The following is a 12,945-nucleotide window of genomic DNA, read 5'->3' on the forward strand; positions in this document are numbered from 1 at the left end:
TGTGTCAGAATACACAGTTCATCGCAGTTTGTTGCGTATGGGGCTGCATAGCCACAGACCAGTCAGGGTGCCCATGCTGACCCCTGTCCACCGCCGAAAGCGCCAACAGTGAGCATCAGAACTGGACCACGGAGCAATGGAAGTAGGTGACCTGGTCTGATGAATGACGTTTTCTTTTACATCACGTGGATGGCCGAGTGCGTGCGCGTTGCTTACCTGGGGAACACATGGCACTATGGGAAGAAGGCAAGCCGGCGGAGCCAGTGTGATCCATGTGGATGATACTTTGACACGTACCACCTACCTAAGCATTGTTGCAGACCATGTACACCCTCTCATGGAAACGGTGGCTGTGGCCTCTTTCAGCAGGATAATGTGCCCTGCCTCAAAGCAAAAATGGTTCAGGAATGGTTTGAGGAGCACAACAACGAGTTTGAGGTGTTGACTTGACCCCCAAATTCCCCAGATCTCAATCCCATTAAGCATCTGTGGGATGTGCTGAACAAACAAGTCTGATCCATGGAGGTTCCACCTCGCAACTTACAGGACTTAAAGGATCTGCTGCTAACTTCTTGGTGCCAGATACCACAGCACACCTTCAGGAGTCCATGCCTCGACGGGTCAGGGCTGTTTTAGCAGCAAAAGGGGATCAATACAATATTGGTCATAATGTTATGCCTGATCAGTGTATACACAACACACATTTTTACTGAAATTATGATGTGCATTCCCATCTCTTTTATTATATTCTCAGTTGTACTACTGGCGGGAGGCCAGCGTCATAAAGGGCCTGAAAGTAAACAAGACCAAGTTGCATAAAGGTTTCTTCACCACTGCCGAACATCCCTCTGGCATCCTGACAGAGCTTTTTCCATACAGCAAATATAAGATGTACATGGTGGTGGCTAATAGAGAGCATGAGGGACCACAAAGTAACACTGTGGAGTTTCACACCAAGGAGGGAGGTAGGATTCACCATGCTTTGCTTTAGTGGTGTAGCATTACAGTAGATACGTTTGCAACAAAAAGAAGAATACGAATGGCTTTCATATTCCTTTCATAGAGCCAGGGGCTCCAAAGTACTTTAGGATTCAGAGGCACACAGACATGGTTCACCTGAAGTGGGATAAGCCACAGGAACCAAATGGCATCCTGATTGGATACACGCTCCAATACCACACAGGTGAGCTCGTCTTACACCAAAGGAAGCCTCAAAAATGAGTGAATAAACATTTCGAGAACTACACTACACAACTTTTTCCCTGATGTTTGTTTCTTCAAAAAGCTAATTTGTTCATTCTGTTCCATTTGTTCTTCTCTAGTGAACGGGACGCAGGCGGGAGAGAGAAAGGTCAAGAGTTTTCCACCCAATGTTACGGAGTATGCCGTGAATCTGCCCCACCGCTTAACGCGGTTCAAGTTCTACCTAGCAGCTCGTACACAGGTCGGCGCAGGAGAGGTGTACGCTGTGGAGTCGCCACATTTCGCCAATGAAGGTCAGCAAGTATTCTGTATTCTGTCACTGCGCTGTTAGTGAATCTGAGAGCAGAATCATTAGGTGTTCTTGTCTGTGCTCCACCCTGTCGTTCTCTTTCCTTCTAATAATACTCTTCTGTCTCATTGTTTCCTGATGCTTTGTGGTGTCTTTAACTCAATCTGTTTCTCTCTTAACGGCTTGATTTCTTCTTTGTCTTCTCTGACTTGCTCTCACCTGTCTCCCCTCTTCTCCTCCTGTCTTTCCTGTGGTGTTGACTGAAGGCACCCCAGATACTGACTCTACAGTTGTAGGTAATGGGGGAATGGACTGCCTGCCTGCCCGTCTATCTCTTGCCCTGCAATCTGTCTCTGCTTCAGCCTCTGTCTGCCTTTCCCTCAAATACTGTCTATCTACTTTTTAAAAATATGGCTGTGCAGCTGAGTTGAGATTCATAGCCAAACACAAATACTCTCTTAAACAGTTTTACCAACACTAGGAAGTTATACATTTGTTTAATTAAAGGTGAAGTGGGACCAAATGGAATTGCAATGCTTTTTTGTTTTTTGTGGCTTGAATGAATCGGTATTACAAGGCTTTTCTATAGATTATATTTTTAAAGAATTATTAATCGTTAACTTGTTTTTCAGTATTTTATCAACATTTTATTAACAAAATACATTTACTTAAGCAAATTGCATAAGATATAACTTTTTCAGAAGTTTATTGAATTGTATTTGAATATGAGAGCATGATTAATTGATATAAAACCAAAATTGTGATATGGATTAGTGCGATTATCAAATCACAAAGGCTACAATTGAATGAAATAAATATGAAATGCATGTTTCAGAGTGAAGCGTGGCACTGGGTTCAAATGTCAAATAAAAAGTTTAATAATTTAACATGTGAAAATGTATTAAGACATCCGTATTAGAATTGTAATTTTACAGTTGTAATGTAAAATAAAATCACTAAATACTCATACACATATTACAAGAGCAATAATAATAATTATTATATAGCCATATTGATATATAATCACAAAATGTGTTCAAATTGTTCAGCCCAACAAACAAGCACAATAAACAATTGTGATAAACAATTAACAGAAATATTTCCAATCGTGCAGCTATAATTGAGAATATATATGAAATGATGTATTTATTATATGTTTAATATCATTTATTGTAAATTAAGCTCTCAAATTTGTGAACAAAATTTGTCTTGCATAATTTTGCTTCTCAAGTAAATGTATCTTTCTTTAAGGATGTTTTTACTGGGGAAAACGGAGGAGATTATTTGAAATTAATTTGAAAAGAGAAATGTTTTATTTTATTTTATTTTATTTTGCTTCGTGCCTCAGGAATTGCCCACTTCACCTTTAACTCTTATATTTCCCTTGATGAAAAACACAGCTCAACTGCACTGTCTATTAATGCCTGTCCCAATCCGTCCAATTGTCTGTCTGCCTTCATCCATCCCACTGTGTGCTTTCAGGGATGGGCTACACTCTTGCACTTTTGTGAAGTCACTGAATCTGCTCTCAGTGTAGATGATTAAAGTTTTATCTCTTTGTGATGCTGGTAAGATGCTACTTTGCCTTAAGTGCCACACAAATAAGGTTAAAGTCATGTGTGGCTCTGATGTAATTTGTGATTTATTGATTGACCCCTAATCCCTGATGGCACTTTGCTACTTTAGCCCTGACATCACTTCCTACCACGTGCCTTGCTTGGCATATCCCAGCATGCTCTTCTCATCATTTTGGTTTAAAATCTAGCCAGAAGCTAGAATGAAGCACTTTGTTGTTATAGGAAACAGAGACCTCTAGTGGTAATACTTTTATGCAGTCGTTGTGTTAGGGCAGGGGTGTCCAGTCCTGGTCCTGGAGGGCCAATGTCCTGCAGAGTTTAGATCAAACTTGCCTTAACCCATCTGCCTAGACGTTTATAGTATCCTTAGTAAGATCGTGATTAGCTGGTTCAGGTGTGGTTGGAGCTAAACTTTGCAGGACAGTGGCCCTCCCGTATCAGGACTGGACACCCCTGTGTTAGGGGAAGGGAATTGGATCCATTGATCATGCGCTTTGTGTTGATAGTACTGAAATATCAATTTACTCTTTCTCTTGTGGAAATAAAGGGCAAATTGTTATGAATACCGAATACAATATTGCATGCGAGGATAGCAGTTATACAATAAGCCCATTGCATTGTACCTATTGAACCATTAGCGATTTTTCTTTATTAAAATAACGTTTGTAGATTTAACGCATGTGTTGCAGATAGTCAGAGAGGGAGCAGTGTGTGTTTTATTTATGTAAATGAATAATTTCCTGTGCCAATGACTCTTCCAAAGTGGATGCAAATGATGCAAAATTATGATGAATACTCCAAAATGTAAAATCTATCAGTATTTTCCTAGATAATTAATGCTGTGAACATGCAAGACTAAGCTTTACAAAAAATCATGCTGCGCAAGCTTACAATGAAAAATAGCCTGCATGCAGTCATGCTAATATATGGATGAGATGCAGCTGCTTATAGAACAATATTAATGGATTGATGATGTTTGGCTGTGAATCCATCCATGAGGAAAATGGCAGAATAGTAAATAAGTGAATTAGTAAAGCAATTATGGGCTGTTTTCTAGTGTGTCTCCAGTAACTCCTCCAGAAAAGATAGTGAGTGTTGTGCAGCTTAATGAATAAAAAGAATAAGTGTCAAATCAGCTCACCATTAGTCCGTTGCTTTTGCAATGCACGTCACCGCTTCTGCTTGTGCCACCTTTATTTCTCTTTTACTGAGCATTTTTTATTTTGTGTCAGTCAGATGGAGACATACAGGTAAGAGTGCACTGAATTGTTGGCTGATTGGCTGTTGATCTGAAACCCTGTGCAAAAGATTCACATCCATTAGCATCTCTTTGTCTGGCAAATCTTAATGTCACCAAGCGCTCCGGGGCTTTCTGACATAAGCTGTCTGGCTTAACCTTCCCAACATAGTACGGATTGAGTTTGAAACTGCTTATATCGTTTTCGTCATGGAGTTAGTTAATGGTACACAAAGCTTCATTGTTTCCAAGGTAAAAGCTTCAATAAGCAAAGATGCACAATAATGAATATTTTTTCATCATTTCATGGTAATGACTGTGTGTTCTAACTGATTTCCACACATCTATCAAGTTTATTGTTTAAGTCAAGTCCCAGTAGATATGATTTTTATATTTCATAGTTTCAAAATGCCAAGAAATCTGAGAATACTGTAGCATTTTGCAGTTGTCTCTTTAGTATTACACAGCTTTAGCACAGGGGTTTGTAGTGACCCTATATTTCCCCTGGGTGGTGCACAACAATCAATTTTTAGATACCCTCTATGCAACCTCTGCAGTATTCCTCAGCGGCATGACGTGCCGACATTCATGCTCACAAATATCACAAAGTATATGTACTACAATTTCAGAAGTGCACTATTTTAAGTATATGTACTACAAGCTAATATTTCAGAATGTACTACAAACTTAACAATGTAAGCATTGTTGCAAATATTCTTTGAGGCATGACATCATGCCTGGTTATATGTAAGCATGGTATTTAGATGTCTGCCATGACCAAAAATTTTATTGGCTATGTTCAGAATAGCATACTATTATGCCACGCACACTATTTTCACTGTATGCTCGGAATATCTAGTAATTCTTATATATTTTTATGCGTACATATACTATACATTACCGTTCAAATGTTTGGGGATGGTAAGGTTTTCAAACTTTTTTAAAAACAATTCAGGTCTCTTATGCTCACCAAGGCTGTGTTTATTATACCAAAATACAGTAAAAACATTACAATTGTGATATAACTGTTTTCTATTTTAATACATTTTATTCATGTGAGTTTTCAGCATCATTACTCCAGTCACATGATCCTTCAGAAATCATTCTAATATGCTGATTTGATACTCACAAACATTTGTTATTATTATGTTATGTTAAAAACAGTTGTTCTGCTTAATATTTTTGTGAAAATTTTTGATTATTTTTGATTATTTTACCATTTTACAATTCGTTGATGAATAGAAAACTAAAAGAACAGCATTTAGCATTTATAAATTAAAATCGGTTGTAACATTATACATATCTTTACTGTTACTTTTAATGCAACCTTTCCTGAAATGGTATTGATTACTTACTTAAAAAATATTACTTTTGAACGTACCCGTATGTATGTGTATGTGTGAATATATATATATATATATATATATATATATATATCACATTTTATCATACAAAAGTCAAGAGTGCAATAAAATAATTTGTTTTCACAGAGTTCAAATTACTGTAGATAATACTAATAGCAGGTAGAACACAATATAATATGCAGTTAGCAGTGTGCCAGTATTCCATTCAGAACATAGCCTCCTAATTTGTTTTGGGAAAAGGGAATTGTGGGAATTCCATTTGATTAACTCATTCTTGTTTGTCTTTTCTCGCATCTCTTTGTCTCTCTTGTGCTGAACCCTGGAACCTCCACATAACATCTCTCTGTTCTTTCTCTCAGCCGTTAACTTTACAGATGCCTTGATGTTCGAAACTCCTCCTCCTCCCCCTCCCCTCTCCACTGACCCAATCCCAACAATACTTACCCCAGAACCAGCCACACCAAGCCCTACAACTGCTGCTCCGCCAAAACCTACTACCACTTCCACCACTACTACCACTACAACAACTACTACTACAACTACCACAACTACTACAACTACTACCACCACTACAACAGCTTCCACCACACTTCTTCCTGTCTGGCCCATGTCTACTAAAAAAGTGGATTGGAATTTGCTGGGTATCTGATAATGACAGTGTGCATTGGAAAAGCCCACAGTACAGACAAAGTAGATTAAATTAGTGTGTCCTCTTGTTTAGATGACATTTATTATGTATGTTTGACTATGTTAGCAGACCATTTAGGACAGGGGCATGATTGATGTTCGTCCTGTGCTCTCACGGACACACAACACTCAGATTACATAGAATTAGTATTGACATTTGCTTTACAAACAGTCTAGTTGCATTAGAAAATTAAATGCATGATGTTGCTCACTAAACTATGAGATATTTAGTAAAATCATATCACATATATTAGCAAATAACATTTTCTAGCTAAGGTATTCAGCTGCTTTAAAGACCCCATGAAAGTTTTCTTTGCTGTGTGCGGTATTTAGTGACAGTAATTTACAGTACATTTACGTGGGATATAGCTATATTTTTAATAGCTTAAGCTATTGCTAACTGATGGTATAAAGGCCCGATATACTCATGGCGAAGTTCTTTTTCATTCTATACTCAGGGGTAAAAGGAAGTTTGAAATGTTTTTGAACCCTCTGACACCACCCACGCTGCTAGAAGCGGTGTTTAGATGAATATTCAAATATGTGCTTCTGTCAGATGTGGATGAAGGGATAAGTCGAGAACTCAGATGCAGGGAACAGTGGGCTTTTTTATTAATAATGAAATAAATAAAACAAACAAAAACTACTCTATAGGGAAAAAACTAAATGGCAATGGCCAAGGCAGGGTTGAGCATGACCGGACAGGACATATACAGCAGGACATGATGGACAACGATCTGGCACAGGCCTAAGAATAAATAAAGGGAGAATAAATAGGAGAGGAAATTAGGAGGGTATCAAGGGAGAGCAGGTGGGGCAAATAAACCAATAATCAGGTAACAAGAAAGACAGGGTTAAGACAATAGACATCAGAGCACATGGCACATAGACAAAACAAAGCCATGTCCTCACACAAAACATGACAAGAACATGCAGCCAATGAAAAACACAGCCCGTGTGCAACACAGAACATGATGAGAAATCATGCGGCCGATGATAAACACAAACCGCGCACTGCATAGAACACGAAAACATGACCGCCTAACCAATAAAAACATAAACAAAAACCCACAAAACAAGAGCCCATTGCCAGTGAATGAAAACTGAAGACTTTATATATGTAAGAAGGCTGTGTACTTGAATTACTTTTGAATGGGAGAAAGTGCAACAGCCAATATGGCGAATAAGCCCTGCCTTCTAAATGAAAGGGCCAATCATTGATTAGTAAAGTCATTGCGTCACTGCTGCTGCCGTTAGAAGCTCTGGTTGATATAGAAACAGACGCGTTCTGAGAAACAAAAACAGTTCTGTGACGCGTGCTTAGGACTGCACATGCGCATTAGCTTTGTCCAGGCTGATAAATGCAGTTTTTTGGTGATGATTCGAGAGTTTAGATTTTATTTTTATTTTTATGAAAACGTTGTTGTTGATTTCAAATATGAAATTTAATCATAAGCTTGGCAGACAGTTTTGGAGAATTCAATGTTTCCCCATTTAAAGAGATTGGAGCTAGACTTGCATGCCCGAGAGGCGTTTCAAAGATGGCCACCGAGTGAAATGACTTGAATGATGAACACTTAACCCATGAGACAAAACATGGAGGATGAATGTCCAAACCCCTGACACTGAACCGAAACCAAACTAGACAGAAGTGTCGAGATCCGAAAACCATGCTCTGCACATATTGCACAGACAATAGAGCGTATGGCTTGAGCAAACTCGGAACCGCATGCTCACAAGAAGACAGGAGTGTTTGGGCTCTGCCACCAAACCAAGAATAAACCAGATCGAAGTGAGCGAACCCTGACAGCTGCACGCTGTCCTTTTAATAACACACCAAACACACAACAAAAAATGACAGTTTTGAGAAAAGTAAATATAATGGGGGTATTTGAACCGGAGGAACCTTATCATAATTCCTAGAACTATTGGCAGTAGTACTCACTTTTTGGCCTGTTCGCACCACAGGAACTAGAAGCTTCTTCTGGGGGAACCAAACATCTTACATCATAGTAGGGTCTAAGCCAGCACAATAGAAACAAGTGACATAATTTTACTCTGATTAACCAAACGCACACAAAACACCTGCACCTGCCATTAAAAAAAAAAAATAATTATAGACGATAAATATTTACTCCACAAACGAACTCTACGAACATGGAAAACAGTGATAGATGGACCTCTTAACCTTTGATGCTAATGCGAAAATACGACGCAACTTTGGACCAAGTAAAACGTGACTATGTACTTCTGCTCAGCTAGCGACATTGGGCATAATTACAGGGTGGCAATTATTTTTGGACTTTTGAAATCTTCTGCTCTCACCTGCCCAGTCAACTCCAATTGACAAGAAATGGTAACAAACCAAATTTCGCTGAGATTGGACTACGTTTGGGGTGTGCTCAACAAAATTAAAATTTTGTCTTAATGACCATAACAGCGAATTAGTAGCCTGACAAGCCAGACCCAGATCTAGATGTTGGGTCTGGAAACTCACCATTGACCGGGCTCAATCCGAGGGGCGGGATAAACGGTTGTCTTTCAAATTCCCTCTGCACGCGATTGGATAGCGCCATGACAGCCACAACCAACCAGAGCAATGAAGAAGGTGAAGCCGAGCTAACGTTTGTTGATAGACTTTCGCTGTATCCGGTAGACAAAACTTCGAACATATCTTCTTTTCTTAAGAATGACTTCAGTGCCGTTCTTTGTTCTTTTCTCAAAGAAAAGCTTAACTCCAAGTCTTCCAGAGTTGCGGCCAAAGACGATTCAAAAGACCGCTGTTCGCCAGCTTAGCACGCAGAACCTCCGCAACTCTGCCCTGACGTGCCGTCATTATGTTAAGCCCGCCCACCTACTCTACACACGTTGTGATTGGCCTGACCAGAGTTTGTTTTTTCCAGCTCTCAGATCTACCAAGAGTTGCTAGACTACACTCGCGGCAAAATACATTTTCTGCCGCTAGGGTGCGTCTAAATTTCTAGGCTAGCGTGTTGTTAGTAGAGCTCCTTCATGGGCTGCAATGTTGCGTCATGCTTCACTGTACCTTTTTCCCATTTGGTGAAGACATACTCAAAGAACATTGTCAATGAAAGTAAATTAGGCCAAGTATGGTAACCCATATTCGCATATAACCCAATGCACGCATTTAACCCTCGTGCACACACATTAGGAGCAGAGTAGTAAATAGTGAACACACACTGCAAACTGTGGACACACACAGCCACGAATACCCCCATGGAAGATTACAACCTGATAGACTTCTTGCATCCAAGCAAGTATACTTTATCCTGGTTATGCAAAGTGGCCATCTGATATCAGAAACAGTGAAAAGTTTATCAGTGAACGAAACCTTAGCTAATATCACATTTTCTGGATGGTATTTTGCATATATTACATACTTCTAATGGAGAAACACATGAGGGGGTGAGAGGTTAACATTTCCAAAAATAAAAAATGTTTTACCCCCCAATAAGGGCCACCATATTATAATGCTTTATAAAATACAGATTATAAACAGAAAAAAACAAGCAAAAGTATTTCAAAGTTCTTCTATTTGAGCAATGAGAATTTTTTATTATAATTAAAACGTCAGTTCTCAGCTCTTCAGTGAAGGACTGAATGAGAAGGTGGAACCCCAGATCTCACACCTATATGCAATCTCCATGAAACAACGAAGTTCGAAGTTGTTTAGCAAACTTTTCCAGAAAGTTTTTAACTGCAAACAATTTTCTTCTAAATAACATCCCAACAGTTTGTTCTCCAATTTCCCTTGAAGTATATCGGGCAGTACCTTTGTTCAGTGAAATTCCATGGACAAAATGCAGTCCTCTCAATAGGAATTTCGTGTTCCCACCCAGATTTTGCATCGAATTCAAGTTTGTTAAACTCTCAACATGCCAATTTGTTTTATTTACTGTACTAATAAAAAACGTAGTTTGTACGTGGTACTTTATGCATCGCTACGCTATTTGATAATAGACAGTGGAAGTCCAAGTTTTGCTAATGTGACTGCGCCTGAAGAAGATCATTGTATTAGACAAAAATTTGAACAGGATGAAATCCATATTTTTGGTCCGTTTCCCCAGAGGATCGAGAAAGTCTGTACACTTTAAATGTGTATATATATTTGTTAAACAGTTTGTCAACTATTATAGCATAGAGATAACCTAATAGCTAAGTAATCAACATTAACAAAAAAGATACAAAAGTCTAATTTAGGTTTCATGGGGTCTTTAAGATTAAGTATATGTAACCTAACCAGTGTCTGTATCAAAATATTTAAGTGTACTCCTCTCCTACCTGTTCTGCATAGCCCCGAATGTAAAGATCTGGAATCTGACCGTGGATGCTAACAATGACTATGCTAACGTCAGCTGGAAGCACAACTTCTCCGTTGACAGCAGCGAGTTTGTGCTAGAGTTCACACTGGACAGTAAGAGCCAGATGCACCTTCCGAGAGCTTATAAAGGGAACGCTTGATTTTACAGAGCCTACTGGTGACCCAAATCATTCTCTCATAATGTTTAATTGGGCCTCATTTCACTGCAAATTGACAGAACATCACACAATAAATATTACAGGGAGCTCAGGTTTATTTGAAAGGGAAGTATTGTAAATGTTATTTGAATTGCTCAACATTTATGATATCTCCCTGCTGTGAATCTCTGTAATGTTCTTTTTCCACAGTATTTGTGTAGCTTGTTAACTTAAAATGTGTTTTAACACCAAACTGATGCAGTCCTGCTGCAATGTTATTGAATAATATCATGTCTAACTGCAATACTGCATCCTGCTTTGTGTCATCAGCAGTCATGCATGTTCCCTTTAGAAAGCTCTATTTCTCAATGGTGGCTAAGAACAGGGAGAGATTTGATTAAATCTATGAGGGGGAGAGACGCCCTGAGACTTAAAAAGAGACGACCAAGACCTGCTTGTTTGACTCTAATTGGGCCACAGAGAACCGGTGACTTTTTAGGCACCCTGCAGTCCACTCTTGTTATATACATTTCTGCACTCACTGCAATATTTTAGAATTTTTGTCTTTTTTTTTTATTTTTACCAGTAAAAATTTTTTTTTTTTTTTTTGGGGGGGGGGGGGGGGGACAGGGGGGTCATTATGCAGGTCAACATGATTCTGTTCTGCTGTGCCTGTGCATGTTTAAGCCGGTCACAGCATGGAAAGAGACATGCATTACGTAACTAGTGTATATTCCTCTACAAAAGTCTCTCTCTCTCTCACTCATTTTCTTGCTCTCTCTCTCTCTCTCGCTTGCTCTTTCGACCTTGAGCTATCTGTTTGGCTCATCAGATGTGATTTTTCACTTCCACCCTTACCTGAACCATTGGCTTCCCAGCAGCACTTGTTGTATGACTGCCCACAGCTGCTTGGCTTATTGTTCATATTGGCCACCATTGCTCCATCCCATGATTATGCCAGCAAGCCTGCCGTATCTGATTGATGCCCCTTAGGCCTCTGTTTATTATCTTTGGTGGAAAGGTTTCAGAAAAACATGAGGTTAATGTTTCTCCTCAAAGGGAGAGTCAGAGTAACATGTTTAACCTTGAAACATGTTGTAAAGTACGTGCTGGTGCAATACACCACCCAGCAGGTGTAAATGTAACTGAAGCAATCTGGGTTTCATCCAAGAGGTGCATCACGGCTTTGGACTCATTTGTTTTACATTTAGGAATATTTCATTATTATGGGATTAAATTACACCAGGACCTTTCTCCAAAAGTACTTCCCATGCAGACTCACCATACCATTATATAACAATCCCTCTTCTTTCTTCCTCTTTCCCATTATCTCACCCTGTCCTGTCAAGATTGTGGCAGATGCATGCGGTCAGTGTGAGGCATGGTGTCTAATGAGACAACTAGCAGCCCATATGAGATTTTTTTGTTGATCTCAAAGCAGGACATTGTGACATTGAAGAGTTATCAGACCATTTTGTGCATGTAATATGTGAATAAATAGAATTTAGATGCACATAGCTCCTGATGCAGAGGTAGGAAATACCTTGGCTTTGAAAGATAACCAGCACCTTTATCTTTAGAAGAACTAGAGGAACATTTGAAGGAAATATGAGTCCTTGCAAGGCCACAAATAAGGATGCATGATAGAATAGTACCATATCACTTATTGGCCGATATTAGACTTTTCTTATTTATAGGCATTGGTCAATATTGGATATTTCATTTTACATTTAGATGACCTTTTATCATCATCTAATGCTAACTTAATCTTTAAACACCAATTTAATAAATGTTAAATATCATCTTTAGCATTACCTCAGAACAAATATTTATTTTTCATACTGACATCATAATGCTGTGATGCCTAAAATAGTGGATTTTAGTTTTTTAATTTATTTAATTTAGACAAAACAGTGTACGATTTTAATATTGGCTATTTTTAGGCCATAACATACTTACAAATAATAATTGTTATTAGTCAGAATGGTTATAACTGTATCCCTAGTGTAAATTCAGATTAAAATTTAGTTTTAGAGCTGTTTTGCTGTTTTTGGCAGCTTTTCATGGTTAAATAGGTGCAAGTTGGCCAGTCAAAAATCAGTATGTACT

At 38.8% G+C, this 12,945-nt stretch overlaps 1 protein-coding gene across 5 annotated transcripts in view; it reads left to right on the top strand.

Moving 5' to 3' along the window:
- The window catches only part of nfasca (neurofascin homolog (chicken) a), an 87,073-nt gene that overhangs the window by 54,330 nt on the left and 19,798 nt on the right, over positions 1 to 12,945 (top strand). For 4 of the 5 annotated variants that reach the window (XM_079843994.1, XM_079843993.1, XM_079843996.1 and 1 more), the window contains 3 exons: positions 755 to 965; positions 1,064 to 1,183; positions 1,323 to 1,496. In XM_079843994.1, the coding sequence (XP_079700120.1) occupies positions 755 to 965; positions 1,064 to 1,183; positions 1,323 to 1,496 (505 nt within the window). Of the gene's footprint in view, positions 1 to 754; positions 966 to 1,063; positions 1,184 to 1,322; positions 1,497 to 1,758; positions 1,789 to 6,029; positions 6,312 to 10,672; positions 10,793 to 12,945 lie in introns of all 5 variants that reach the window. The other variant, XM_079843997.1, reaches the window with a different exon arrangement.

The sequence above is a fragment of the Gobio gobio genome (genome assembly GCF_949357685.1).
Source record: "Gobio gobio genome assembly, chromosome: 19".
Taxonomy (NCBI): domain Eukaryota; kingdom Metazoa; phylum Chordata; class Actinopteri; order Cypriniformes; family Gobionidae; genus Gobio; species Gobio gobio.